The 24,911-nt window shown below is 42.2% G+C and overlaps 2 protein-coding genes across 3 annotated transcripts in view; one reads left to right on the top strand and one right to left on the bottom strand.

Annotated features, from left to right (window-relative positions):
• The window catches only part of LOC122190075 (activating transcription factor 7 interacting protein), a 152,651-nt gene that overhangs the window by 14,290 nt on the left and 113,450 nt on the right, over positions 1-24,911 (bottom strand). The gene's annotated exons all lie outside the window — the stretch shown is intronic.
• Positions 506-24,911, top strand: part of PLBD1 (phospholipase B domain containing 1) — a 36,265-nt gene continuing 11,859 nt past the window's right edge. The window contains exons 1-6 of one of the 2 annotated variants that reach the window (XM_042889784.1): positions 546-633; positions 5,740-5,843; positions 9,131-9,350; positions 16,509-16,592; positions 18,370-18,508; positions 23,079-23,243. In XM_042889784.1, coding sequence (XP_042745718.1) covers positions 5,780-5,843; positions 9,131-9,350; positions 16,509-16,592; positions 18,370-18,508; positions 23,079-23,243 — 672 coding nt within the window. In that variant the 5' untranslated portion in view covers positions 546-633; positions 5,740-5,779. Of the gene's footprint in view, positions 634-5,739; positions 5,844-9,130; positions 9,351-16,508; positions 16,593-18,369; positions 18,509-23,078; positions 23,244-24,911 lie in introns of both variants that reach the window. The other variant, XM_042889783.1, reaches the window with a different exon arrangement.

The raw sequence follows: 24,911 nt of genomic DNA, 5'->3' as shown, positions 1-24,911 counted from the left end.
AGCCCGGGGGCCTGCCAGGGTCTGGCCCGGGGCTGCCCCACCACGGCGTTGTGCCACTCGAGGCTGGTCAGTGTGGAGAGGAGGCCTGAACTTGCCCTGCAGTGAACCCCAGCTCCCGGCTTGGCTTTGGGGTTTCTGAAAACAAATTCTGTGCCCCGAAACACATCCAGGTCTCAGCCTGACACCTTCCACCGGTCCCCTCCAGCAGGACAGCCGGGCCTGGAGGGCAGCGTAGGGGCCAAGCCTTCGAGGCAGCTGGACAGGGGGAGCCCCTGAAGCCCCCGCGAGCCCCGGGGCCACCACGAGTCGACTTGGGAGGGGGCAGAGCAGGGCGACGAGCAACCATCGCTTCCTGGGACAGAGGGGACGGCGAGCTGCGGGGGTTACCATTGCCCCGGCGGGGCCAGCCCCGGCTCGGGCCACCCCCAGCACGGGGGCGCCGGGGCGGGCGCCGGAGGAGGCGGGGGCAGCGGCGAGACCTGCCCTGAGCGAGGGAACTTCTTAAAGTTTCGCCGCCTCCTGGTGCCCAGAGGAGACGCGTGGGAGCGAGAAGCATGGCCCGGCTCGGCGGCGGCCCGCTGTGCTGCTGCTGGGGGCTCGTCCTCGTATGGGCGGTGGCGGGAGGTCGAGCAGGTGAGGCGGGCGGCTCTCAGGGGCCGGTGGAGGGGTCTCAGCCCGGAGCCTTCGCGTCGGGGTGGGCGGGGTACTGCGGGGCTGCCTGGCGGCCGGGGGCGCTGTCCCGTCCCGGCTACCGAGCGGCCGCCGCGCCTCGTGCCGGGGTGAGGGACGGCCGTGACGCCCGGGGGGCGGCTGAGGGGGTAAATGCTTTGCTCAGAAGGCGGTGAAGCGATGGCACAGCTGTCCAGAGAGCTGTGGGTGCCCCATCCCTGGATTTTCGAGGCCAGGTTGGATGGGGCCCTGGGCAGCCTGAGCTGCTGGGTGGCAGCTCTGCCCACGGCACGGGGGAGGACTGGGTGGGCTTTGAGGTCGTTTCTGATCTAAGCCATTCTGTGATACTGTGAAGTCTTCTACGAGGTTCCTGGTTCACTTATTAATTGCTTACAGAACAAGGGAAAATTCAGGTGACAGTTGTTTTAACATTTCTGCGTTGTTACAAGCGTCTCATTTCGTGGGCAGCCCTATCTCATCTTGCAGACCTGTTTTTCAATCCTTTTCAAACCTTAATGTTGAACCTAATGATCAACTGGGCCAAGTGCAATGTGTTGCACTTGGGTTGGAGTAATCCCTGATACGTATGCAGACTGGAGAGAACTCATGGGGTAGCGGTGCAGAGAAGGAATTGGGGGTCCTGATGGGTAAAAAGCTGGACATGAGCCAGCAGTGCGTGCTTGCGGCCTGGAAGGCCAACAGTGCCTTGGGCTGCATCAGAAGAGGGGGTCACCAGCAGGGAGAGAGAGGGGATTGTCCCTATCTGCTCTGTCTTTGTAAGGCCCCATCTGGAGTACTGCACAAGAAAGATGTGGGGCTGTTGGAGTGGGTCCAGGGGAGGTCACGAAGATGCTCAGAGGGCTGGAGCACCTTTGCTATGAAGACAGGCTGAGGGAGATGGGCTTGTTCAGTATGGAGAAGACTGCAGGGAGACTTCATTGTGGCTTTCCAGTACTTGAAGGGAGCTTATTAATGAGAGGACTGACTTTTTACATGGGCAGATAGTGATAGGACATGGGGGGGACAGTTTTAAGCCTCAGGAGGGGAGAGGAGGAAATTCTTTATTCAGAGACTAGTGAAGTGCTGGCACAGGCTGCCCAGAAAAGCTGAGTGCCTGGAGATTCAAGGCCAGGTTGGATGGGGCTTTGGGCAGCCTGAGCTGGGGAGTGGAAGCCCTGCCTATGGCACTGGCTGGGACTGTGTGGGCTTTGTGGTTCCTTCTGGCCTAGACTATTCTATGATTCTGTGAAATTGCAAAAACTTTCATTACTGTATTAGCAGGACTTAAGGAAGAATCAACCACGGAGCATGCGGGAAGAAGTGAAAGGAAGTTTAGGGTATAAAGTAGTTTAAGCTAATACCTTACTGATTCCTCACATCATAGTTGAAGTAGACAAATAGAAGACTATTAAGCAGCATTTGGAAGTGCCTTTGGGCTATTTAATAGAGCAAATTTAGCTTTCAACATTGTGGATTTTCTGTTGTTTTATTTTTGTTTGTTTGCTTTGTTTTCCCTAAATTTGTTCGTTGTTCATTAGTATTTTGAACTCTTTGAGGATTCCTATTGTGCAATTTGGAAAATGTTTCTGGAGAATGTTCTCCAGTAAACATCAGTGAAAATTAGGGACTAAGATTGTAAGCTACTTGTGAAGCAGCTGCTTTTGTTTCCTCTGTGGATGATGGATGCTGGGGACCTACAGTTTTGGCAAGTGTCACATTCACAAGCATCCTTGTGAAGTTGAAAACCATATAAAATTGAACCTGCGAAGTCACGATTCACACATTTCAGTATTGCCTCTTTCTCTCCAGTAAGCAGAATTCAGGGGATTAGGCTCCAAATAATGATAGGCTTGTTGGAGGCAAATTGAAAAATTACTTAAAATGTATAAGGAAATAGGATTAATTAAGTCTGGTAGAATAGAAAACACAAATAACTTCTGTTCAAGAGGAACAAGAATGCATTTAGTTCTTTAATTGAAAATTACTGGCTTTCATGTTAAGTGCCTGTGTGGTTTAAGCTAATCTCTAAAGAAATCCTGAAGTACTTAATGTTCATTTTGTAATGAATTCTGGTTGTAACTGTAGTGTGAAATCTCACTTGTACTTCAGAGGTGTACAACCTTTCTAAACAGTTAGGAGGCTGGTTCTAAAATTTCTTTGGGAAAATAGGGCAAGTTCTATCAAATGACAAAGTTGAACTGAAATATCAGATGCTTCTTATTATGGTTGGCCTGATACACAGAATGAACAACTAACTGAACATTAATTGTAGAACAGGCTGTATTAATAAAGGGGAGATGTGAAACTCTGCTTTATTTTAATGGGTCCAGGTTGAGCAAAAATTGTTTTCAGTGAAACAGGAAAAGGAAAGTGAATGGGCGGAATCTAGTAAGTACATCTTAATACTTCTACCAAAAAAAAAAATTCCTCACCTTTCAAAAGCAGGAAATTTAAAAAAGCATGTAAAATAGAGATAAAAATTAGTAGCTGAGGAACCCACTGCTTTTCCTACTCTGACTTGTTTAGTTAGATGTAACCTGAAATGCATGAAATGGTTGAAAATCTTCCCAGTGCTCCCTCTGTTGCTTATGAGTGGGCTTGTTGCTTAAACTAAGGACAAACGTGAATGTTAATTCTGACCTCCAAACCCTGTAGCTGTTCCGCTTGCAGGAAAGGGGGAGTTCTGTTAATTTCTCTGATCAGAAGTCTAGTAGGCTGTCCAGATGTATCTATGTTTTAAGAACAAGAGCATAAGAAAAAACATCTATTGAATATTTATTTCTTAAAAAACTCTGTTGCTGTTCTTAGGTATGTCAGGTGCTATTTCTGTAGTACTAATTTATTTAATAAATAAAAGAGATAGTTATTAAATAGTGCACCTTAGATGGTCTTGGGCCATCTTGCTGTATTGTTCTTTTTTTGTCTGTCTGTCCAGTTCTTACACATTACTGCTAGGTATCATCGTTTCCTAGCCACAGCTGAAATATATTCCATTTTTCTTCCATCTTTTCCATTTTCCAGGATATAATCTTGGCAAAAGGCAGATACTTCTCATGTGGTGAAGAAATTCCAGTTCTCTGCCAACTGTAATCCTGTTTCTGGATCTTTATTTGGCAAAAGCATCAATATGTCTATAAGAACAGGCACCTTCGGGAAAGGTTCTTCCCAGTCTCTGCTTCTTGCAGACAGGAGAAGGAACTTTTACTTATTTACATACTTGTTCTGTCACTGCTCTTCTGTACTTCTGTCCCCCATCTTGCAGTGCACTGGAAGCTGTGGTGGGACTGTGTGTTGCTGATGTTACGCAGGCAGTTCTGGCTCAGTTGACCTGCCCTTCCAGTGACATTGAGTCACTTGTTGCAGTAAATAGTGTCTGCTTCTGTTTTTTTTTGGGTTAACCCTACTAAGCAGTATTGATATGGAATTGCCGTAAGTTATCACAGTCATTTCTGCTCTTCAGAGCTCTGAGAGAAGGCAGTAAGTTGACATTTGTCAGTGTTCTCTGCTACACAGTGAGTTCTATGATTTCTAGATGCATGGAGACATTGCACTTGATTCATACGTAAGGCATTACCAACACAACTGCTGGGATAAGATATATTAAGGTCTCTGCATCACCCTCCCAAAATAAAAATGCTGGCATTATACGAGGGAGAGGTTCATGGTGTTAGAGGGCTGTTTGGAATTCTGCAGTCTGTTCTTAGATATCTGTGTTCTGTTGATAGATTTTGGATGGTTTTCTTGCTAAAGGTAGAACTGCTTGTTCAGATGAATAAGTTACAGCTGTGACAGAGTGATAGGAAATGCTTCAATTACATAAAAGTGCAAGCTTAAGTGCACACAGAGTTCAAAGATGTGATTTTTAGATCCATCTTCGGCAACATAAAGCCTTATCTTGTAAGTTATAACAGTTACTGTATGATTATACATAAATAGCTGTTCCTTGAAGGAGGCATAACAATTTAATCTGAGGGTATTTTGGCACACTAGACCAGGCCTATCACAGTTGCAGAAACTGATATAAAAATGATTGAGCTGACATCAGGTATATGAGCTGCCAGAAAACCCCAAAAATCAGTAATGGGAAATGGTGCCTTCCAGCATTGTTGTTAAACCACATCTGTGGCACATGGCTCAGTGCTGTTCCCCCAGAGGCCTCTGCAGCTTCATGAAGCTACACGATGCAACACTTTCACTTCTCTCCTCTTCCAGTCCTGGCTTTCTCCAGTTAAACTTTCATATGGAGAAGTTTAAGGGCAGGGCAAACTCAAGGATAATTTGAAAGTTCATTCTGACTTTTGAAAACAATTCTGAATCTTCGTGTTCTGACAGGGAGTAAAACAAAGAAACACAGCCTGCCACAGTAGAGTATGCATGTTCAAGGCACGTGTCTGTCTCTGTTCAGCCTGTTCAGGACCCAGCTTTCTCCATTCCCTTTGCTTTTGCGAGCTTTAGTTTTATGAATGGTCTTTGGCAGTCTGTACTGACCAGCCTCATTAGCCTGCACTGCTTTTCATAGATTTTTCAGTCTGAGAGATTCCTGTGTTCACCCTTAAACAAAAGCAGCAGTTAACTATCTTTTAGTAATACATGAGGTAAGGTGAAAACAGAAAACTGATGGTGGCAGCTTGAAAAGGTATCCAAGGTCTGTGATGTCTCAGTCCTTTAAATAGCATCATTACCTGGCAGATGAAAAGCATGTTTTTAAACATTGTGTGCCCAGTCCCTGAAGTGACTTAATCTCTAAATTAGTTCACATAAAATCTCCTATTCATAGAATGGGGGGAGGGGAAGATTTTCTTCAGTACTAAAATGCTGTTTTGGTTTACACTCCCCCATTTGCATATGTCTGGTACATTATGAAGACTGACAAAGTACTCGGTGGTACAGATCTGTAGCTGGAGGCTGTGTACTGCAGTTTCAGTACTATGTTCTAGGTACGAGGTTAGTACTGTTCAGTGTCTTCATTAATGCTCTGGATGATGGGACGTACTACCCTCAGCAAGTTTCCAGATGATATAAAACCAGGAGGGGTGATTGATAGATCAGAGGGATTTTCTTCATCCTTAGGGACCTTAGCAAGATGCAGAAATGATGTGACAAGAACCTCATGAGCTTCAACAAAAGGAAGTGCAAAGTCCTGCAAAGAAGGCTAATAGTATCCTGGACATTTGGTAAGTATTGCTATCAGGTTGAGGAATGTGATTGTTCCCTTCTTAGCACCTTAGCACCTAGAGAGTGCTTAAGTACTTAAGTACTGTGTCCAGTTCTGGGCCTCCCAGTCCAAGGGAGACCTGGATGATGTACTGCAGAGAGTCTGGTGAGGGGTCGTAATGAAAGGACTGGAGCTCCTCTCCTGTGAGGAGAGGCCATGCCAGCTGGGACTGTTCAGCCTAGAGAAGGCCAAAAGAGGATCTCATTAATAGATATAGATATCTGAATTGAGGGTGCAAAAAGGACAAATCAAGCTATTTTCAGTGGTGCCCAGGGCCAGGACAAGACGCAGTGAACACAAACTGGAACACTGGAGGTTCCTTCTGAACACCAGGAAGAACTTCTCTTCTTTACAGGTGCTGAAGTTTTGGCACAGGTTTCCCAGAGAGGTAGTGAATCATAGAATGGCCTGGGTTGAAAAGGACCACAAAGATCATCTAGTTTCAACCCCCTGCTATGTGCAGAGTCTCCAACCAGCAGACCAGGCTGCCCAGAGCCACATCCAGCCTGGCCTTGAATGCCTCCAGGAATGGGGCATCCACAGCCTCCTTGGGCAACCTGTTCCAGTGCATCACCACCTCTGTGTGAATCTCTAACCTAAACCTTTCCTGTCTCAGTTTGAAACCATTCCCCCTTGTCCTATCACAATCCACCCTCATAAACAGCCGTTCCCCCTCCTGTTCATATGCTCCCTTCAGGTATTGGAAAGCCACAGTGAGGTCCCCTTGGAGCCTTTTCTTTTCCAAGCTAAACAATCCCAGTTCCCTCAACCTTTCTTCATAGGAGAGGTGCTCCAGCCCTGTGATTGTCTCAGTGGTCCTCCTCTGGACTTGTTCCAAAAATTCTGCATCTTGTACAGGGGGCTCCAGGCAAAGTGGTGTCTCCTCCTTGGGGACATTCAGAAGTAATCTGCCTGGATATCTAGCTCTAATTGACCTTGCTTAAGCAAGTGCACTGGGCCAGATGATTTCCAGAGGTCCCCTTCCAAGCTTTCTTATTAAGGAACACTTTTTACTCTTCTTGCTGGAATACTAGATATGAGACAGACTATTCAGCAATCTAGTAAAATAGATAAAAAATGTCTTAAAGAAGCTGATTAACTGCTATGTCCAGAAGTGATTGGTTGGAGGAAGAATTTAGTTCTTGGAAGCCTGTTTTGTTCAGTCACTTCACGGCTCTTCATAAAAACAGCTTCCTAATGAGGAGTACAAGAAAGACATAGAGATTTTGGAAAGGGTCCAGAGGAGGGCGACTAAGATGATCAGGGGGCTGGAGCACCTCCCCTATGAGGACAGGCTGAGGGAGTTGGGCTTGTTCAGCCTGGAGAAGAGAAGGCTGCGGGGTGACCTCATTGCAGCCTATCAATACCTGAAGGGAACCTACACCCAGGAGGGGAGTAAACTCTTCAAAAGGGCTGATAACAGCAGGACTAGGGGAAATGGTTTTAAGTTGAAGGAGGGAAGATTTCGGTTGGATGTTAGGGGGAAGTTCTTTACTAGGAGAGTGGTTAGGCCCTGGAACGGGCTGCCCAGGGAGGTTGTGGATGCCCCGTCCTTGGACGTGTTTAAGGCCAGGTTGGACGGGGTCCTGGGCAACCTGATCTGAATGTGTATGTTTGGTGGCCCTGCTAGGCAGGGGGGTTGGAACTACATGATCCTTGGGGTCCCTTCCAACCCGGGTGATTCTGTGATTCTGTGATTCTGTGAGTACTGAATGAAGTGGGTGAACTTAGTTTGAAGTCAGATGAGCTACTTAATCACAGACATTTTACTTAAAGCTCTTTGAAGAGCACTGGGTATTGTGCTGACTCTATTGCTTTTTTTTCATTTTTTAGTGATTCCAGTACGATAACATGCATACTAAATATTTTGTGTAAAATTATCCACATTTACGTCTAGCTCTCTGCTTGCAGATATTGTGGTTGTGATGCACAAAATGAATTGTCATGAGGCATAGTAACCAAATTGCAATTTGTTGCTATCAGCTGGCAGCAGTGGTCAGAAGAATAAAAACATCGCCAATTTCCCCATTGTTTTTATGAACTTATCCCTTAAAATAGAAACTCTGATTTTCCCACTCTGTCCCTCTGCCCCTCAACTCTCTTCACTTGCATTGCTCTGATGTAACCAGGTCTGATTTTAGGGAAGGCTGAACAATTAGAGGTTTTTCTGAAAGTTCATTACCTTGCTCTTTGTTCTTCAGTGTAACAGGATTAAAACTCAAATTAATTAATAATGTTCCCCAAGCAAAATTCCTGGCAGAACTCTGGAGCAATCTGATGCCCTCCTTATCCACCTTTCATGTTCTTTTAATGCTTGGGGTCCATTCTGTTCTGGTTGTGTGGGAGGTGTTTTGTGCCTTAAAATGGGTTGCATATGTGTGGTGCTTTGATCTTTCAGCCTGTGATCCATTGAGCTCTGCAGGTTGGCTAATAGAGTCTCCAAGGTTAGCTGCCCAGAAAGTTTGGAGAGAGGGGGGGAAAAAAAAAAAAAAAAAGGCAAAACCAGCTTTTACAGCTGTTTGAATCTTCAGATAGAAAACAAGGTCAGCAGTAGCTATAATCATTTGCAGTGGATAAGGCATGACATTTTAAAAGATGCTTTTGATAAGATTTGTATAGTTTTTCTGCTGGGCCAGATAAGGAAATATTTTTATGATTTATTTTTGTCAAGACTCAGCTGGTTGGAGCTGTATACCAAAAAAGCTGTTGATAATTTCCGAGGAAGTAACATGAAAATATTTATCTGTAAACTGCTGTCCTTGTAAAACTCTAGTTGGTCCTCATACTGCTCCTCAGTATGTTAACCTTAGTGTTGGTCTCCATAATGGAATCAAACCTGTTGGAAAGCTACCAAAGAAACTTTAAAATTGCCTCAGCAATCCACAATTGGATAGGAAATGCCTACATGTGCTTTCTTTGTTTTACTTTGTTTTACTTTCTTAGTCTTACTTTGCAGCAGCTACTTCATTAGTTCTCAGTCTACAAATGCTGTGAGAAACTTCTGATAAGGTGGCAGACCAACCCATTCCACTCTATTGTTTAACAACAGCTGCTTGGGACTCTGGAGACTTGGGTTTATGTGCGTTGTATCTAGTTCTCTGACCCTCCTAGACTTCTTTAGGAGTCAGCAGTGTTGAAGTGAAATGATGTTCCTATAATGCTTGTTACTTCTCAGATGTGTTGCATCACTAATTTCCCTTGTGTTTTTGTTTTTGTTTTCATTGCCTTCTTTCTTCTTGGCCACAGAAATGCGCTATGCAACTTTGTACTGGAATAAAGCTCAAAAAATACTTCAGGTCAAGAATATACTGGACAGGAGTGGAGATGCATATGGCTTCTACAACAACACTGTACAGACAACAGGTTGGGGAGTTCTGGAGATCAAAGCAGGCTATGGCCATCAGACCTTAAGCAATGAAGATATCATGTATGCAGCTGGATTTTTGGAAGGCTATCTCACAGCTCCGTAAGTACCTCAGGAAGCTTCTCAACTTATGACTCTTCCAGTGGATTTCTGTGCTAGTGAGTTTTTTTTATTCACTTTCTATCCTTTCCCTTACATCCTGTCAATTGAAACTAACCGTACATTTTTGTGGTAGTGTGCTGTTTTTTTGATTAGTAGCAGTATGAAGTAAAGCATCATCACCACAGTGTCAAGTTATGGCTCTGCACCCTCTCCTCCTGCAGGCTCTCTTGACACGTCACTGAGATCAATGAGTACTGCATCTCTATTAATGGTTAAATAATGTAATCACAGAATAGCATATGTATAATGAACTGTGTAAGCACTATGTTGTAAATAATTACAAAAGAGGCAGCAGAAAGAATAGTTATTTCCTCGGCATACAGGTAGGTGACTGATGAACAGATGAGACAATGATCAGACAGGGAGAGACAAAGACTGCAGGGCTTCTGTAAGGAGGTTTTTCAGCAAACACTGTCAAAAATCTACTGGAGAAGCAGGTGCTGAAACTTTACAGTGTGGGAAGTTTGGTCTCTCTTGGACAAAGTAAAAAATGCTGATATACTGATAGACAGACAGATGTGTGTCTAGAAGGATTCCTGTGGAGAGAAAATGAGGGATTGAATCTCTCCCACAGTGTAGATGTGTGAAAACAGTTGGTTTTTTATGCTTGTTACAAATTCAATGAATCCAGAATAGCTTTTTTTTTAAAAAAAAAAAAAAAAAAATTCAGAAGAGAAGTTCTTTCCCTTACTAAGCAGGAAGACAGAATTGATGGGATATAGCTGGAGATACAAGTATACTAAGCATGTGACACATGGCTTGCTGAATAAGCTTGATTTTTTTTTATTTTTTTTTTTCTCCCCTCTATGATCTTAGTCACGGTAAAAGAAAAACTGCCGAGTCAGCACAGTAGGCTTTTCTGAAGAGCAAATGTCTGGGATGACTTTTGAACAAGATATTAGTGTAATCAGTAGTAAGACATTTTAAGATCAGTTAAGATTTTGTGGATAGTTCTCTGATCATATGTTATTATGACTCTCTAGTAGGTTCCTCTAATGGAGGGACATCCATTAGATGGTCTCTGAACAAGACTTTTACACTATGAAGGAAACCCAGTTAAACAGTGTTTGTCAATTAAGAAAATTCTTTCTGAGGGAAAGAAGAATCACAGAATCACAGAACTGTAGGGGTTGGAAGGGAGCTCCAGACATCACTGAGTCCAACCCCCCTGCCAAAGCAGGTTCCCTACAGCAGGTCGCACAGGTAGGCATCCAGGCAGGTCTTGAACATCTCCAGAGAAGGAGACTCCACCACCTCCCTGGGCAGCCTGTTCCAGTGCTCCGTCACCTCACTGTAAATAAGTTCTTAATTTACCCTTCTAGTATTCTCTTTTCCAGAAGAACAGAAGAAATGTGATGTGTAGTTTTAGTTCAAGAAAGGAGACCTAGAGTACTGAGTGCACAGCGTTTAACCCAGGCAGGAAAGAGAAAGAAGTACGTGAGAAATTTGGTTATATGCTGTTTAGATTATTTTGCATAAGAAGTTACAGCTTTGCACTACTTAATTTCTATAAACTACATATGGATGTGGGGGAATCGTAGCATTACATGAGAATGTTACTCCTTAGATTTTTCTCTAAGGCTTTGTGTTCTCATCTTTAAGTGTTTAAGCTTAAGTTTTGTCATACTACGTAGATGGTCCAATCTGTGCTAAGCTTAATTAGATAGCAGGAAATGTTCTAGGAGCAACAACCCACTTCCTGGTCCAGATCCGTAGTTGATCTGCAAGTCTTCCTGACTGTCCTTTTAAGCAGACTTAAGTATATGCCCATTCCTTTAAAAATGGACTGAGTGTGAAACAGCATCTGCAAAGTCTTTATCTGATGTCTCAGTCTATGCTTAGGTTTAGGGGAAGGAGTGCTGTTCCACATCCCCTTCCTCTTGGCTACAGATGTTAAGTGAAGCTTCACGGAAGTGGAGGTGCTCACCAGTTACTCTGCTCAAGGCCTTTGCTTTCTCCAGACCAGATGCTTACTACCGCTGTTTCCCAACCTCAGCCATTTTTATTGCAGGGCTATGAGCTCCATCAATGACTATAGAGAGGTAGATAAGCAGAAATTATACTGAACAGAGGTCTTAGAGTCTGTGGAAATGAGCTTGAGGGTTTGTGTCAAGGAAGAGACTGAAGAAGTAGGGTTTGAGATTTGGGCTTTTAAGTGAACCTTGAACAGCTTTAAAACAGATAGGTGTGGCAGCGGGTTAAAATGTGTGTTAAAAGCTTGATCTCACAACTCCATTCCTGCATCTTTATCTTACCTGGAAAGTGATGGAATCCTAACTGACATGCAGTCAGATGTTCTTTCTTTGGAGTGGTTACACAAGTCTTTTATGGTGGAAGTAGGAAATAGCATCTCTCAGGCTGTAACCCTGTTCCATTCAGACAGCCTGGCAGCCAGCTTTTAGGTAAGCTTTTTCTAGCACCATCATTACTTCTCATAAGATAATGAGTCTCTAAACACTGTCACTCTGCTTTTGCACACGTTTGTTGTCCACAGTAGCTGCACACAGCTCAGCCTTCCCTCTGAAGGCCTTTTCTGTCCTGCTTACAGCAAGGAAGAGTGTAACTCAGTGTTTGACAGTGTTGAAGGCTTTATTTGTATCAACAACCACTTAGCTACCAGAGTGACGAGGCTTACATCACTTGCCTGTACTGGCACCACTGCTGTGGGTGGCTCTTTATACCACAGCCCTCCAAGGTGAATACATGAGGTATGCTTGCTAATTGAGGTGTCCTGTAGTATATTGTTTCCTTAGTCTGGGCAACTAACTCCAAGGTCTCATCTGTCACACATCCATTTATGGCAACGACTCCACAAAGCAGAAATGACCCAAGGTGCGTCTTTGTGGGAACCCTTAAGTCCTGCCAGGAAGCACTCTGATCTCATTGTGTTGTATTAATAGGAAGGATACATTGCAGGCCTAATCCAGGTTGAAGTACAGGTTCTTGCAGAAGCTGTCAGCTCCAGTTTGACAGTGGCTGCATTTGGAGACCTTCAGGAATTCTCAGCTATCCCAGTTCTGTCATTACACTTAAGATGTGAAGGAAGCTTTCTAGGCTCAGCTAAGCCTTATGTATGCCTAAGAGTGACAGAATTTCTCTCAAGCATACGTTTTTTAGGAACCCAAGGAGAATGTAATAAAAATGGATTAAAAAAAAAAAAAAAAAGACATGGGACTGTATGATCTCAAATTACTGGGGAGGAATTCAACTCAGCTCTTGTTTTGTAGGTCTGTGGTATAAAAACAATAGCTAAGCTAGACCCATCTACCAGTGGACATGATTCATCTTTCTAGAATAGGCACCTGATCCAAATAGCGACTGTCCATTTTGAAAATAGTCAGGGGCAGGATACATCTCATTCTTGTATCTGGAGAGCCATATGTTTGTTTTTATCCCTAGTCTCAGGTCTCTCTGTAGGATCCAGTCCTATTGTCCAGCTGAAATTTTTTGCTGTGGCTTTCTTGGATATGAATTCCCTTCCCCCATTACAAGAGGGATGTTACTGAGGCATACTTTACTCAAGCAATGGCAGAGCACATCCAGATCAGTGACATTCAGCGCATGCTATTACTCAGTTTCAACTGAGACATACCAGCTGCCTAAGAGCTGGTATTAAATTTGAAGCAACATTAATTGTACTCTTTTCTGATATAACCTCAGCTGACCTGAGTCCTGTCATCTTCCTCTCTAATTTGAAGAAGCATAGCTCTGCTTTGCTGTTTTTGGACTTTGAATTCTTGTCTCAACTTTGTAATTGCCTTGTTTTTGACTTAGATACAGCTGCAAAGCCTTACGTTATTGTAATGATCCAATTTACTTCAGAAGGTAATTCTCTTACAAAACTTGCAGGCCTTGCATGTAGAAGGTTTGTTAGAACGGAATAAAAGATGCAAAAAACCCCCCAAATGATAACACAGGGCATCTAAGGGGAAAAGAGTCTCAAAAACTTTGTGCGTTAATAAAAAATCCCAGGAATCATCTGGCCTCTTAGTATATGCAAGAAGGAGACCCATTAAAGAAGCTGGTTTCACTCCTCTGGTTCTGAACAAACCCACTCTGTATCAGTCATCACAGCCTAACAATACCACTGCTGTAAAATCTGCCTTGTGTTGCATAAATTTTGAGAACTCCAAATGAAGGACAGTTATGGCTCATAGTTGAGTCTAGAAGCCTGGTCATCTATCCTGGCCCAGGCAGTGGTCAGAGCAGCATCCTTGTTGTTTCTATCCTCTTAATCTGGTTCTTGTCCCTGAAAGACTATCTGCTAAATGGATTGTCTCCTGCTTTCCCTTTTTCAGTGCTGTCAGGGATCAGACTTGTATGGCATATGTTATGCTATGATTTCCATACTAAAATTGCTTGGGATTTTTATTTGCCAAATTTGCTGGGACTGCAGGGATGCAAAATATTAATCTGGCTCTTCAACTTTCTTGTCCACTTCAATAAATGGGTAGGAATTAAGGCATGTAGTCTGGGAGGAGAACAGATAACTCTAGAACTAAAATTGATGCTACAGCTGGAGTTCCATAAAAAGTGTGATGGTATAAGGCTGCTGAGTACTTCCTTCTTTGATTGTAGCTCCTCCTTCCACATATCCAACCCCTCTCACTTGCGCCTACCCAGACACTCACCAAGTTCTTTCATATTGATTCATTTACTAAGATGGAATCATAGAACCATTAAGGTTGGAAAGACCACTAAAATCATCTAGTCCAACTGTCAACTCATCATCACCATGCCTACTAAAACACGTCATTTAATGCCACATACAACCTTTTCTTGGAAGCCTCCACGGATGGTGGTGGGCAGCCTGTTTCAGTGCATCACCAATCTTTCAAAGAAATTTTTCCTAATATCCAGCCTACCTGGTCGGATATTAGGAACCTCCCCTGGTGCAACCTGAGGGCATCGCCTGTTACCTGCATGAAAAAGCCGACCTTCAACTCCTCACAACCTCCCTTCAGGTTGTTGTAGAGAACAAGAAAGTCTCCCCTGAGTCTCCTCCAGACAGAACAGTCCTAGTTCTGTCAGCTGCTCCCCATCAGGTGTGTGCTCCTGACCCTTCACAGCTTTGTTGCCTTCTCTGGACGTGCTCCAGGGCTTCAGTGTCTTTCTTGTAGTGAGGGGCCCAAAAAGTGAACACAGCGCTTGAGGTGTGGCCTCAAAAGAGCCTAGTACAGAGGCTCACCTCCCTGCTCCAGCTGGCTGCACTATTTCTGATACAAGCCAGGATGCCTTTGGCCTTCTTTTTGCCTGGGCAAACTGTTGCCTCATGGTCACCCAGCTGTCAGCTAACAGCCCCACATACTCTTCCTTGGTGCAGCTTTTCAGCCACTCAGCCCCAAATCCGTAGTGCTGCATGGGGTTGTTGTGACCAAAGTGCAGCACCCGGCACTTGGTCATGTTGAACTTCATCCCATTGACTCAGCCCAGAGATCCAGCCTTCCAGGTCCCTCTGTAGGACCTTCCTACCCTCAGGCAGATTGACACTTCCTTCCAACTTGGTTGTCTTCTGCAAACTTACTGAGGGTACACTCAGTCTCCTCAAGCTTTCTTCTCATACCACTTCTGTCTACATGAAAGCTAGAAAAGCAATTTACATTTTTTTGCTGGGTTAGTGTTTTACCTGAATGTGTGCAGAACAATTAGATTGAGTGATCAGAAGGGTACCAGAAGTGACATAACAGGGTCATGCAGTCAAAAACAGTTGAGAATGGGGCAAGGGACAAAAAGAAGGTCAGTAGATCATATCTCTAATTATCAACAAACCATTCAGTCATCTCTGGCTGCATTCTCTAATTATGGCCTCTAATTATGCTCTGAGAGAAATTGGAGAAAAAGAGTACCTGTCTGCACAGCTTCCAGAGGGAGTTGCCCTTCAGAGTTTTGGTACAGAGAACATTGTTGTGCCGGCATTTGCTTTCCTTGAGGCTAATGCCTGCTTCTTAGTTCTGTTTGGTCTTGGAACTTAGTAGGAGCTAAGTTCATCATTCTAGTGATGACTGATGTAGTTCCACCAACTCCAGACTTCAGCAAAATAACTTCCTATTGACTTCTACTTAGAACTAAATATTCCTACCTACACATTTTTTTTTTCTTCTCAGTGGCTGAGCAAGCGTTAATTCAGTTTGCACAACATGAAGAAATGTCAATGGGAGCAAAATTAAAGGAATGAGAAGATTCAAAGGATCAGATGCATGAACTGAGCAACTACACTTGACCTAAACTGGAAGTGTGACTTTTAACTCATGGGCTCCTGAATTCTTTTTGGCAGTTAATTTTCTCTGGAAGTGTAAAGTGCTTCACTTCAATAACTAAACAGTAACAAGCATAAAAAAGCACCTTTTGTTCCTGCTAGTTAATAGGGATGAGAAAGCTAACTGAACTTAATTTAAAAACAACAAAAAAACCCCAAATTTAACCCCTTTTCTCCCCTTCCCCCCCAAAAAAAAGCCAAACCAAACAAAAACAAACACACTACAGTAATTTTGTTTTCCATAAACATGAATTTGTTTAGATCAGGCATGAGTCTGCTATTTGGGAATGCTCAGGATCAACTTACACCTTAAAATAGAGATACTTAGCTTGTTACGTGGTAGAACGTGGTTAACGGTAAGTGAAAACTCTGCTAGGTATCGGCTGAAATTCTTTCAATTCAATCGGCAAATAATATCCTACTGATCTCTCTGGCTCTCTTGATTCCAAATAGAAAAGCTCTCTGATGAACCATTTCTGTTGTGCTTTATGTTAATGTGCCAGAACCTCCAAGATGGTTCTGGTCTACAAACGTTTCCTAAATCTGAAGGTTTGCTTCTCATTTTTGCTTTTTTTTTTTTTTTTTTTTCCATTATAGGGCTGTTTGAGCAAGCATTAGCAAAGTCTTTTATTTTGATTCAAATTTCAACAATCCCTTTGTGTTATCTTTGCCATTTAACATGGATTCAGTGTATGAAGTCATTTCTGTAATTAAAAAAAGCTGACTTTGTGGACTGTGGTGCTTATTTGCCAACGTTTGGTAATAAGTGGGGTAGCGTGGAAGAGGGAAGGAAGGTGAAAAAGAGTAACTTTGTTTTTTGTTTTTTTGTTTTTTTCTTTCAGGCATATGTATGACCATGCTGCAAACATGTATCCACAATTAATTAAAAATCCCAGGGTTCGAAGTGGAGTTCAGAATTTCATGGCGTATGTATTTAGTTACCGTAAAAAACAATAATCAAGATTTAGGGTTGGAGTATGAGTGAATGTTTGAGTTTTTTCAAATTCTTTCTTAAAAGCTAAAGAAAATACGTGCTTACTTCTGACTGTGTGGCATTCGTGTGCGGGGGGAATAAAAAATTCTCAACAGAAATGAAGAAGGGAGTATGCCCTTTTCTAATTCTTTCAAGGAAATATTTAAAGCTGTAGTTAATGCCAACTGATTCCAAAGTCTAGTCAAAATGCTTTCCCAGAAGCTGGTATTTTGAATGCTTCACTGAATAGTGTGGTCTTCTGGTACCTTAGTCTTTCTAGCATTGTGCGTTCTTTCATTCCACTGTGAGATAAGATTTTTTTTATATTCTACCACTGAAGTAAATTGTCCTCTAATCAGGAAAGTCCTAATTCCCTTCTCTCTTCAGCGGTATAAATCAAAAGTAATTATGCTCAAATAATAATGCAGCTACACTGCTTGGAAACCAAAAGTTGAAGAAAAGCCACGCTAGGTACTAGAAGGCTCGACTGTGATTAGCATCTCCTTAGACTTGTGTTTTCTTCCATTATGAATACTTCTGTGAAACTTGACTCACTCTTGCAGGTTAATTATGTTTCACCTTGTTGTGTTTTCTTTTTTTTTTTTTTCTGATGCAAGGGGTTACATATCTGAATAATTCTGTTGTTGTTGCACTTACATCAAGTAAGTGCATTTGTTGTTTTTGGTGTATGTAAATAGAACAGAAAAAAAAAGTTTTACCACTCCCTTCCTATAATTGTATCCTCTCTGACAGAAAGATGAAGTAGGTACCATATCCAAGTTTTTTTGCCTGTGTAACTCAGAATAGCAGTTGTATCCCCCAGGATGCACTGATTATCATATTCCCATTTCCTTTGACATAGTTCTTGCACCTTCTTACTTACAGACAACTAAACTTGGGTGATTTTGTCAGCCATATACTGCTGGAAGAGTTTACTTCCTTGCCAGATTTAGTCCCTCTTTTTTTTTGGCTATACACCAGATAGATGGATAGAGAGAGGCCCAGTAGTCATGCTCTGGTCCTGGCTTATTCTGATAACTCAGGTTTTTCTGTGGCCCTTTGTGCACGGTGAAAGAGGGAACTTTGGAAAATGCGCATAGTGCTGACTGCTGTTGTCCTCGGGTCTGTTCAGCTTCTGTTGTGTCTGTTCAGCTTCTGTTGTGTCATGCTGTAAACCTAGGTTATTTGGGTAGTGACTTCTTGGTTGGGTTTAGCACAGGGAATGATTGCATTTGGCCTCCCACCTTTTCATCATGAGGAGGATTATGGTGGTTCTTAAGCAGTGTTTAAACACTGCCACCAGAAAGCCTTCATTGCACTTATTCCCAAGGGAGAGAAATGAGGGGACTTCAAAGGTCCACATATTTTATCCTCAAGTAGGCATCTGAAAGGGAATTGTTCACCTTACGTGTCAAATGCTTGCTTCTCTTTACTGATTACGAGACTATGCTAGATCTGACATAGGTGAGTCCCACACAGAGATGGAATCCATCTCTTCCTTTAGCTCTGAAGCAGGGTATGCTAATAACTGTTGGGTACATTGCATGGATCTGAATACTTGCACCCAAAGGATTCAACCTCTGAATTTCCAAAATACGATTTGGCTCAAAACACTAGGAAAGTTTTGATATCTGGATTGTAATACAGGCCTGCATTTGTCCCTTCCCTGCAATATCAGTTATACTCTAAAGCAAAAGCAAGAAAACCCCAACCTGTTTGTTCCTCTGCAGGAAACAAGATCAATGGACAAGACAACAAATCAGAAATAATAAGGATGACCCCTTTTGGAGGCATGCTGGCTATATTATTGCACAGTTGGATGGTCTGTACATGGGAGCCCTCGAGTGGGCTAAACTACACAAGCAAACAGTAAGATTACTGCATCTCTTTTTTAGTAGTTGGGGTTGGGATGTCAGAAGATGAAGACGTGAAAAGGGAATCTGATATTAATAAAGAAAAAATGTATATGAAAACTAGTGAAAAGCATTCATTCTGCATGTGATTCTACAAAAGCTTCAGTCACTGCTCACTACAGATTGTTACTGAGCTCTCCTGTTGTGTCACCACAGACCTTTGCACTTAGAACTCTGTCCTCTCACGTGCTGATTAGGTTGGGAGTGGCTTTTGTACTCAAGTGTGAATGTTGGAAAGATAGACACTTCTCTAAGATGTTTGCTGAGCAATTGTTACTGAGCAAATGACCCTCTTGGTATGAAGAGTAGCTGCATCAGCGTGAGGCAGTAAATAGGGAGCATGTTAAAAACTCATTTTTATTTTCAAGCATCAAAGTTGCTAAATTTTAAGGGATATTTTACATTGCTAGATGGTTTTCTGTTTTCCACAGCTCTTGTTTCAAACTGTATGGTCAGTGTTGTGGCAGGCCAAACGGGAGGTTTTCTTTAATTAATATTATTTTTTCATGATTGGTTAGAATTGTGTTCCGGGTCATAAACTTGTATGCAGTGCCAGAGCTCCTTTAAATTCAGTAGAGCTGTAGTAATTACAAATGTCTTCTTAAGTCTAGTATGTCTAATAGGCTCCTGAGTGTGAGAGGAGGACCTGAGTAATTGCAGTTGACCTTTTGCCTTGGTTCATTCATAATGAGAATTTAGGGAAGATAACAGTAAGGAATCATCAGCAATTGGATTTTAGTAAAATGCATGTCATCTCTTCTTTGCATGGTCCTTGCTTTGTGGCTTTCTTGAGTAGGAACCAGTTCAAACTAAAAGAAAAGATTCTTGACAATAATGAAAATATCCATTCTGGTGTGTCTGAATTATAGGGAAGATATTGAGAAGCCATGACTTTCTAGAACTATAATTCCTTTTTACAACACTGTAGCTGCAGAGCCCTGCAAATCTTATCAGTTTTTGTTTGTTTGTTTGTTTGTTTGTTTGTTTTTGCTGCTTTGGAGTGCTTTAGATTTAGCTGGGTGAGAAAACTGCTAGTTTGTGTCTGAGCTAATTCCTTAAAACAGGCACATCCTACCTTGCAGCATATTTTTATTGATTGTTTTTGTCTGTGTAGTTGGTATTAAAAGCACTGACCTGTGAAGTAACCAAATCATTCTGATCCTCTTTCAGACAGGGCACATCTCATCAGCACTACCTACGTAAAATGGTGCATTCAAGTGTAATTCAAACATGTGGCTCAGTCTGAAATGACTGGCCTTTATTCTTGAGCTGTATGCTGTGTGTGTGTGTGTAGGCACATATGTATGAAAATTGAGAGAAAATTGGTTTGGACACTGAGCTGCTTAGTAGTAGTGCTGATACATAGTTTTTATTTCTTTCTGTATGGAGCATACAGAAAGTTTTGTAGTGGACTGTTTAATTTTTGAGTTTTCTCTTGTATCCTGCAGGGCTATTCTAGGCAGGCACTTCATTCAAACCTGCATGAGAGCAATGCTCATTGGAAACTTCTGTATCTTGAATTTGATGTTCACCAGTATTGTTGAGAATTGTGTCAAAATCTGAATACATTTTCATGTTAAAGTGTGAAATTATTCCATCTGGTTTGACAACATTTTCTATTCAGTAAACAAACCCAACCCTTTTGTCAGGACAATTTCTGAAGGAGGGGCACTCAAAGAACATGAAGCCTTTTCATCTGCCTAATGCTCTACCAACGCTGTGATTAATCTTGGGCTTGTCTACACAGGGAAATTATTCTTGAATAAGGAGGTGTAAGTTTTAAATACTGCAGTGACTCCGCAACAGCTCTCTATTTGTACTTGCTCACTTATTATGGAGAATGCTCATGCATGGAGAGGTCATTGAAAGGCAATTGTTACAGAATATCTAGTCTATTTTTTTGTTTCTTGCAGACACACTTAAGGCTTGTTCTCTTGCCTGCTACCTTTTCTAAGTTGGCCTCCTTACAGTTGGTAGTAACTTTACATTGGGAAAGAAAAAATCAGTTTGACTTTTTTTCACTTTTCAGGATGGTAACCGAGAATATGTCCAATATATTTTAGGTAAAGAACTTTTTCTCTTGTCATGGCTATATCATCTCACTGCTTATCAATTTAGCACATTCATTCACTCTTATTCAGGATGCATATGAGGAGTTTTCCTGACAGTGCTATGAGAGATGGGAGAAGGTGATGAGAAGAGGTTACAGTATGCCCTATATTTTGCACTTGTTATGAAGTATGCTTATCTAATTCTTGCTGGTGGGTTTGGATTAGCATCTTAGTGAGAAGACTTCTCCACATGGCTTGGAAAATCAGGTCTAGTTATTCCCCAACTCGGGCTATCAGCCTGGTGAGAGTTGCATCAGTCTGCTCCTGAAATTCCCACAACTGGCATGCATCACAGATGCCTGAGTATCCTGTTTGAATGCATTGTTTTCATGAGAAGCTCTTGCACTGAGCATGTCAGACTTCTCTAATTCACCTGGCTAGCATCAGCCTAGAACACAAAACCATTTTTTTCCTTGCAAAGCTATGGCATGAGTTCTTTGAGATAAGTTGGAATGAAGCTTGCTTGCACTTCAAAAGGGAAACGAAAACAGAACTCCAATGGGTACTTAATGACCTAGTTTTCCTCTTTTACTTCTCAGTTTTGTCTGAATTTGGGAGATGGCAATCTCACTCAGTGGAACACAATGAATTTACATATTCTTTGCTGCTTTATTCAAGGGGATCTTTCCTCCTACCTTCCTGGCCACTTTTCTATGATCAATGTGCTGATAGCTTCCTTCTGTAGCACCTTTGTTCTAGTTTGAATGGGCTTCCCAGTACTTAATGCATTTCTCATTTGAAATGGCCATGAGATAGCACATAAATGTGGAGATATATATATATATATATATTTAAATATCCAAGCAATTACAAGTGATGTTGTTGCAGTGTCAATAGATGTCACAAGCAAGGCAGGTTTTATAATAGAGAGGCTCTCTCTGAAGGCTGGTGGAGCACTCTTACATGCAATCCTGTTCCTGCCTCCTGGTGATAATGTCAGCTCATCAGTTTGCTGCCTGACTTTTCTCTTATAGTAATGGTTGTAAACTGGACGTGAGAAAACAGCTTCTCTTCACAGCATGTTTAACTTGCAGTACTTTGAGTACAGCTGGATGGGGGAAAATGTGCTGAACTGTGGCAAATCTGTCTGTGGATTTCAGTGAAATAGCAGTTGTTGGGACTTGTCTGTAAATGATTCATACTACTAAGTTGCTTAAAACTATCTGAAGGTACATCTCTTGATTTTTATCAGTCATGACCTCTGCTGCTCCCTGTTTATGACCTTATAGCAGTAGTATGATGAGCCTGAGAAAGGTAACATCCTTTCAATTTTGCTCTGGATTTTTTTCTCACACACTGTAGCTGCTGTTAGGAGTACATGATTTTATTGGTGAGAATAGCTTATTTCTATTGTAGTCTTGGTAAGCATGTGGGAAGGTTATATACATTAGGCTATATACATTAGGTTTTACATTATTTTTGGTTTTCCTGTTGATTATTTGCTCTGCCAAAGCAGTAGATGGATAACACAGAATTCAGCCTTCTGGATACAAAGTAAGTATTCTCTGAATTTGGCATTAACTTTTTTTTTGGTTGGTTGTTTTTGTTGCCCTTTCCTCTTATTTGCTGGGGTTTGTAGAGTTGATCTTCATGGTTTAGTAGTAGTGATTTATATTGCAAGCAAAATGCTTCCTTGCTATATGATTCTACAGTTAGTAGTCATAGCCCTATGCTGATTTGTGTTATGTTCTTTTCCTTAGGCCTTGCCTTAACTAAAGACAGCAAGAAAGAATAGGAAAGAGTTAGAAAATGGTCTTTGAAGGCTGAGATCAGACTTAAGATTTTATTTTTGAATAGGCAATGTAAGAGGACTGTGAAGAACACGTTGCTCAGTGAGGTGTGTATAGTTAACCATGGCTGTTTCTAGCTATTAGGGTTTTTTGAAAGCCTAATATTGGAGTGCCTTTTGACTGACTTCCTCTTTTCCGCTAGTTCCATGCTTTATTAGCACTGTTAACGTATTTCACTTCCTTCATTTGTTTTCTCCTTCTCAGTCCTAAGGTTGTTTTTAATTGCAGTCTTTATAAAAATCCCGGAGCTCACCCAAGTGTGTGCTAATAAAAAGCTTTTCATAGCCTTTTAATAAATACATTAAAAAAAAAAAAAGTCTTATGCTGGAGTAACAGCAGCCTAATTAATATGCTGTTCACAAAGATACACAGAGGTTTTCTAAATTACTGCTACTTTCTCTTTTTTTCCCTTGGAAATGCTAGAATTGGTATTTCCACTAGAAGGGCTAAACCCTTAAAGATATTTGAGTGCTTCATTGCAGACCTTAGCTTGTGGGCCTTGAGGGAAGGTATTTTATAGAAAGTATAAGAGATTCCTTTGAGAAAGAAAAAAATGCTTAACAGGTGAGATTGTGTTGAAGCTTTTCTATCTGAAAGCATTCGTTATGGTCTCTTCTTTCTTCAGCCACTGAGTGTCTTTGATGTCCAGTTTCTGAATGCAGTTGGAGACCTGTTGGATCTCATTCCTGCATTATTTGAGTATTCTGCACGAAGCGGACAGTGCAATGTCGAAGCTGGAGGCCATGGGAAATACCAGTGGGATATGGGTCACTGCTCTGCCCTCATCAAGGTGAGCACTGAGTTTCATTTCTAGTGATTATGTTGATTCACAGTGTTATGAGTCTGTGCTTCTGTAGTTTTCACTGTTTACGTTGTGTGTGAATAGACACCCTTGTCAATTAAATTGCTTTTATGAAGTTACGGTATGTACTTGCATGGCGTTTTGGGTTCAGTTTTGCTCATTGGTGTTCAGGGAGAGGGAAACAATAAAAACAAATGAACTCAAAACTCCAGAGACTGATAGTAAAAAGTTAGTATGATTACTGGGAGTGGGGAGCTACCGATGGGAAGAAACTGGAAGAGTAACTTGTTTTATATAGCCAAGCAAAGTCCAAAAAGGGATACCATGAATGTCTACAAATACCTTGGCGATATTAAGCAGGGAGGGGGACAGTGCTGGTTGGTAAATACAGTCTTGAAATTGTATAGGTTGCTCTGAAAGTAATGCCTCCTATTTATTTCCATGGAAACTACAACAGATAAGAAGAGCACAGTAACACTATAAGATAGAGCAAATTCTCAGCTGTGAAATATTATTTTTCAACATAGTCACCACCATTAGCTATGCATTTTCACCAGCAATGAACAAGAGCCTGCATGCTATGCTTGTAAAAATCAGCAGAGGTGACCCATTGTTTGACACCTGCTATGACAGTGTCATTGCTAGGAAAGCGTAGCCCATGCAGTCAATATTTCCTTGGCACAAACAGATGGAAGTCAGAAGGCACCAAATCTGGATTATGTGGTGGGTCTGGTAGAACAGTCCAGCCATAACTGGTTGTATACTCCATGGTCTTAAAACTGGTATGGAGCCTGGCAGTACTGTGTTGCAAGAGGAAGGTTGTCCTCTAGCCTGACTCTGTAAGTTTGAGCCTTCAGCTTAGTCAGCATTGCAGTGTAGCATTCAGTTGATGGTTTGTTTGAGTTCGAGGAAATTCAGAAGGACCACCTCTTTTCTATCCCAAAAGGCAGTGCACATCACTTTACCTGCTGAGGGCTGCGTCTGGGAACTTGTTATTTGAAGTGGAATTCACGTCACCACTCCATGGACTGTTTTGATTCTGGCTCACAGTGGTGACACTGTGTCTCATCACCAGTAGTGATGTGATTTAGGAAGCTGTCACCATCAGCCTCGTATTGGTTCAATAGGTCCTGACAAATTTGCGCGTGGTGTTTTTTCTGTTCTTGGTTGAGCATTTATGGGACCTACCTGGTGCAAACTTTCTGGTATTCCAACATTGCCGCCATTGTTTCCAACACACTGAAGTCAGTATTCAGCTCCGTACCCAGTTCCCTGGTCGAAATCTGCTGATTTGTGCAGATGAGCTGATTGAGACTCTCTTCGTTTTGTGGTGTGAGATCTGTGTGTGGCCATCTGGAATGCGTCTTGTCTTTCTCTTCACTGTTGCCAGTGCTGAAATGCACCACCCACTGCCGTGATGTGCTTACATCCACTGTTTGGTCTCTATAGCCGTTCAGCAATCAGCGATAAATGTCAATGAGTGCCATTTTTCCACATGCAGGAATTCAGTGACACACCTTTGCTTCACACGCACTTCCATGTCAGATGCCATTTTGTCAGACTGCCCCTCTGCTGCCCTCTGTCGCACTGCAACAAAATGTAACAATACTGGGGGAAGGTTCAGCCTCTACTGCCGTACCACCACCATCTGTCCCT

This window comes from Lagopus leucura, unplaced genomic scaffold (assembly GCF_019238085.1).
Source record: "Lagopus leucura isolate 7727_CA_CO unplaced genomic scaffold, USGS_WTPT01 Super-Scaffold_100159, whole genome shotgun sequence".
Classification (NCBI taxonomy): Eukaryota; Metazoa; Chordata; class Aves; order Galliformes; family Phasianidae; genus Lagopus; species Lagopus leucura.
The sequence above is the reverse complement of the archived record's forward strand: the minus strand, read 5'-3'. Positions and strand labels throughout refer to the sequence as shown.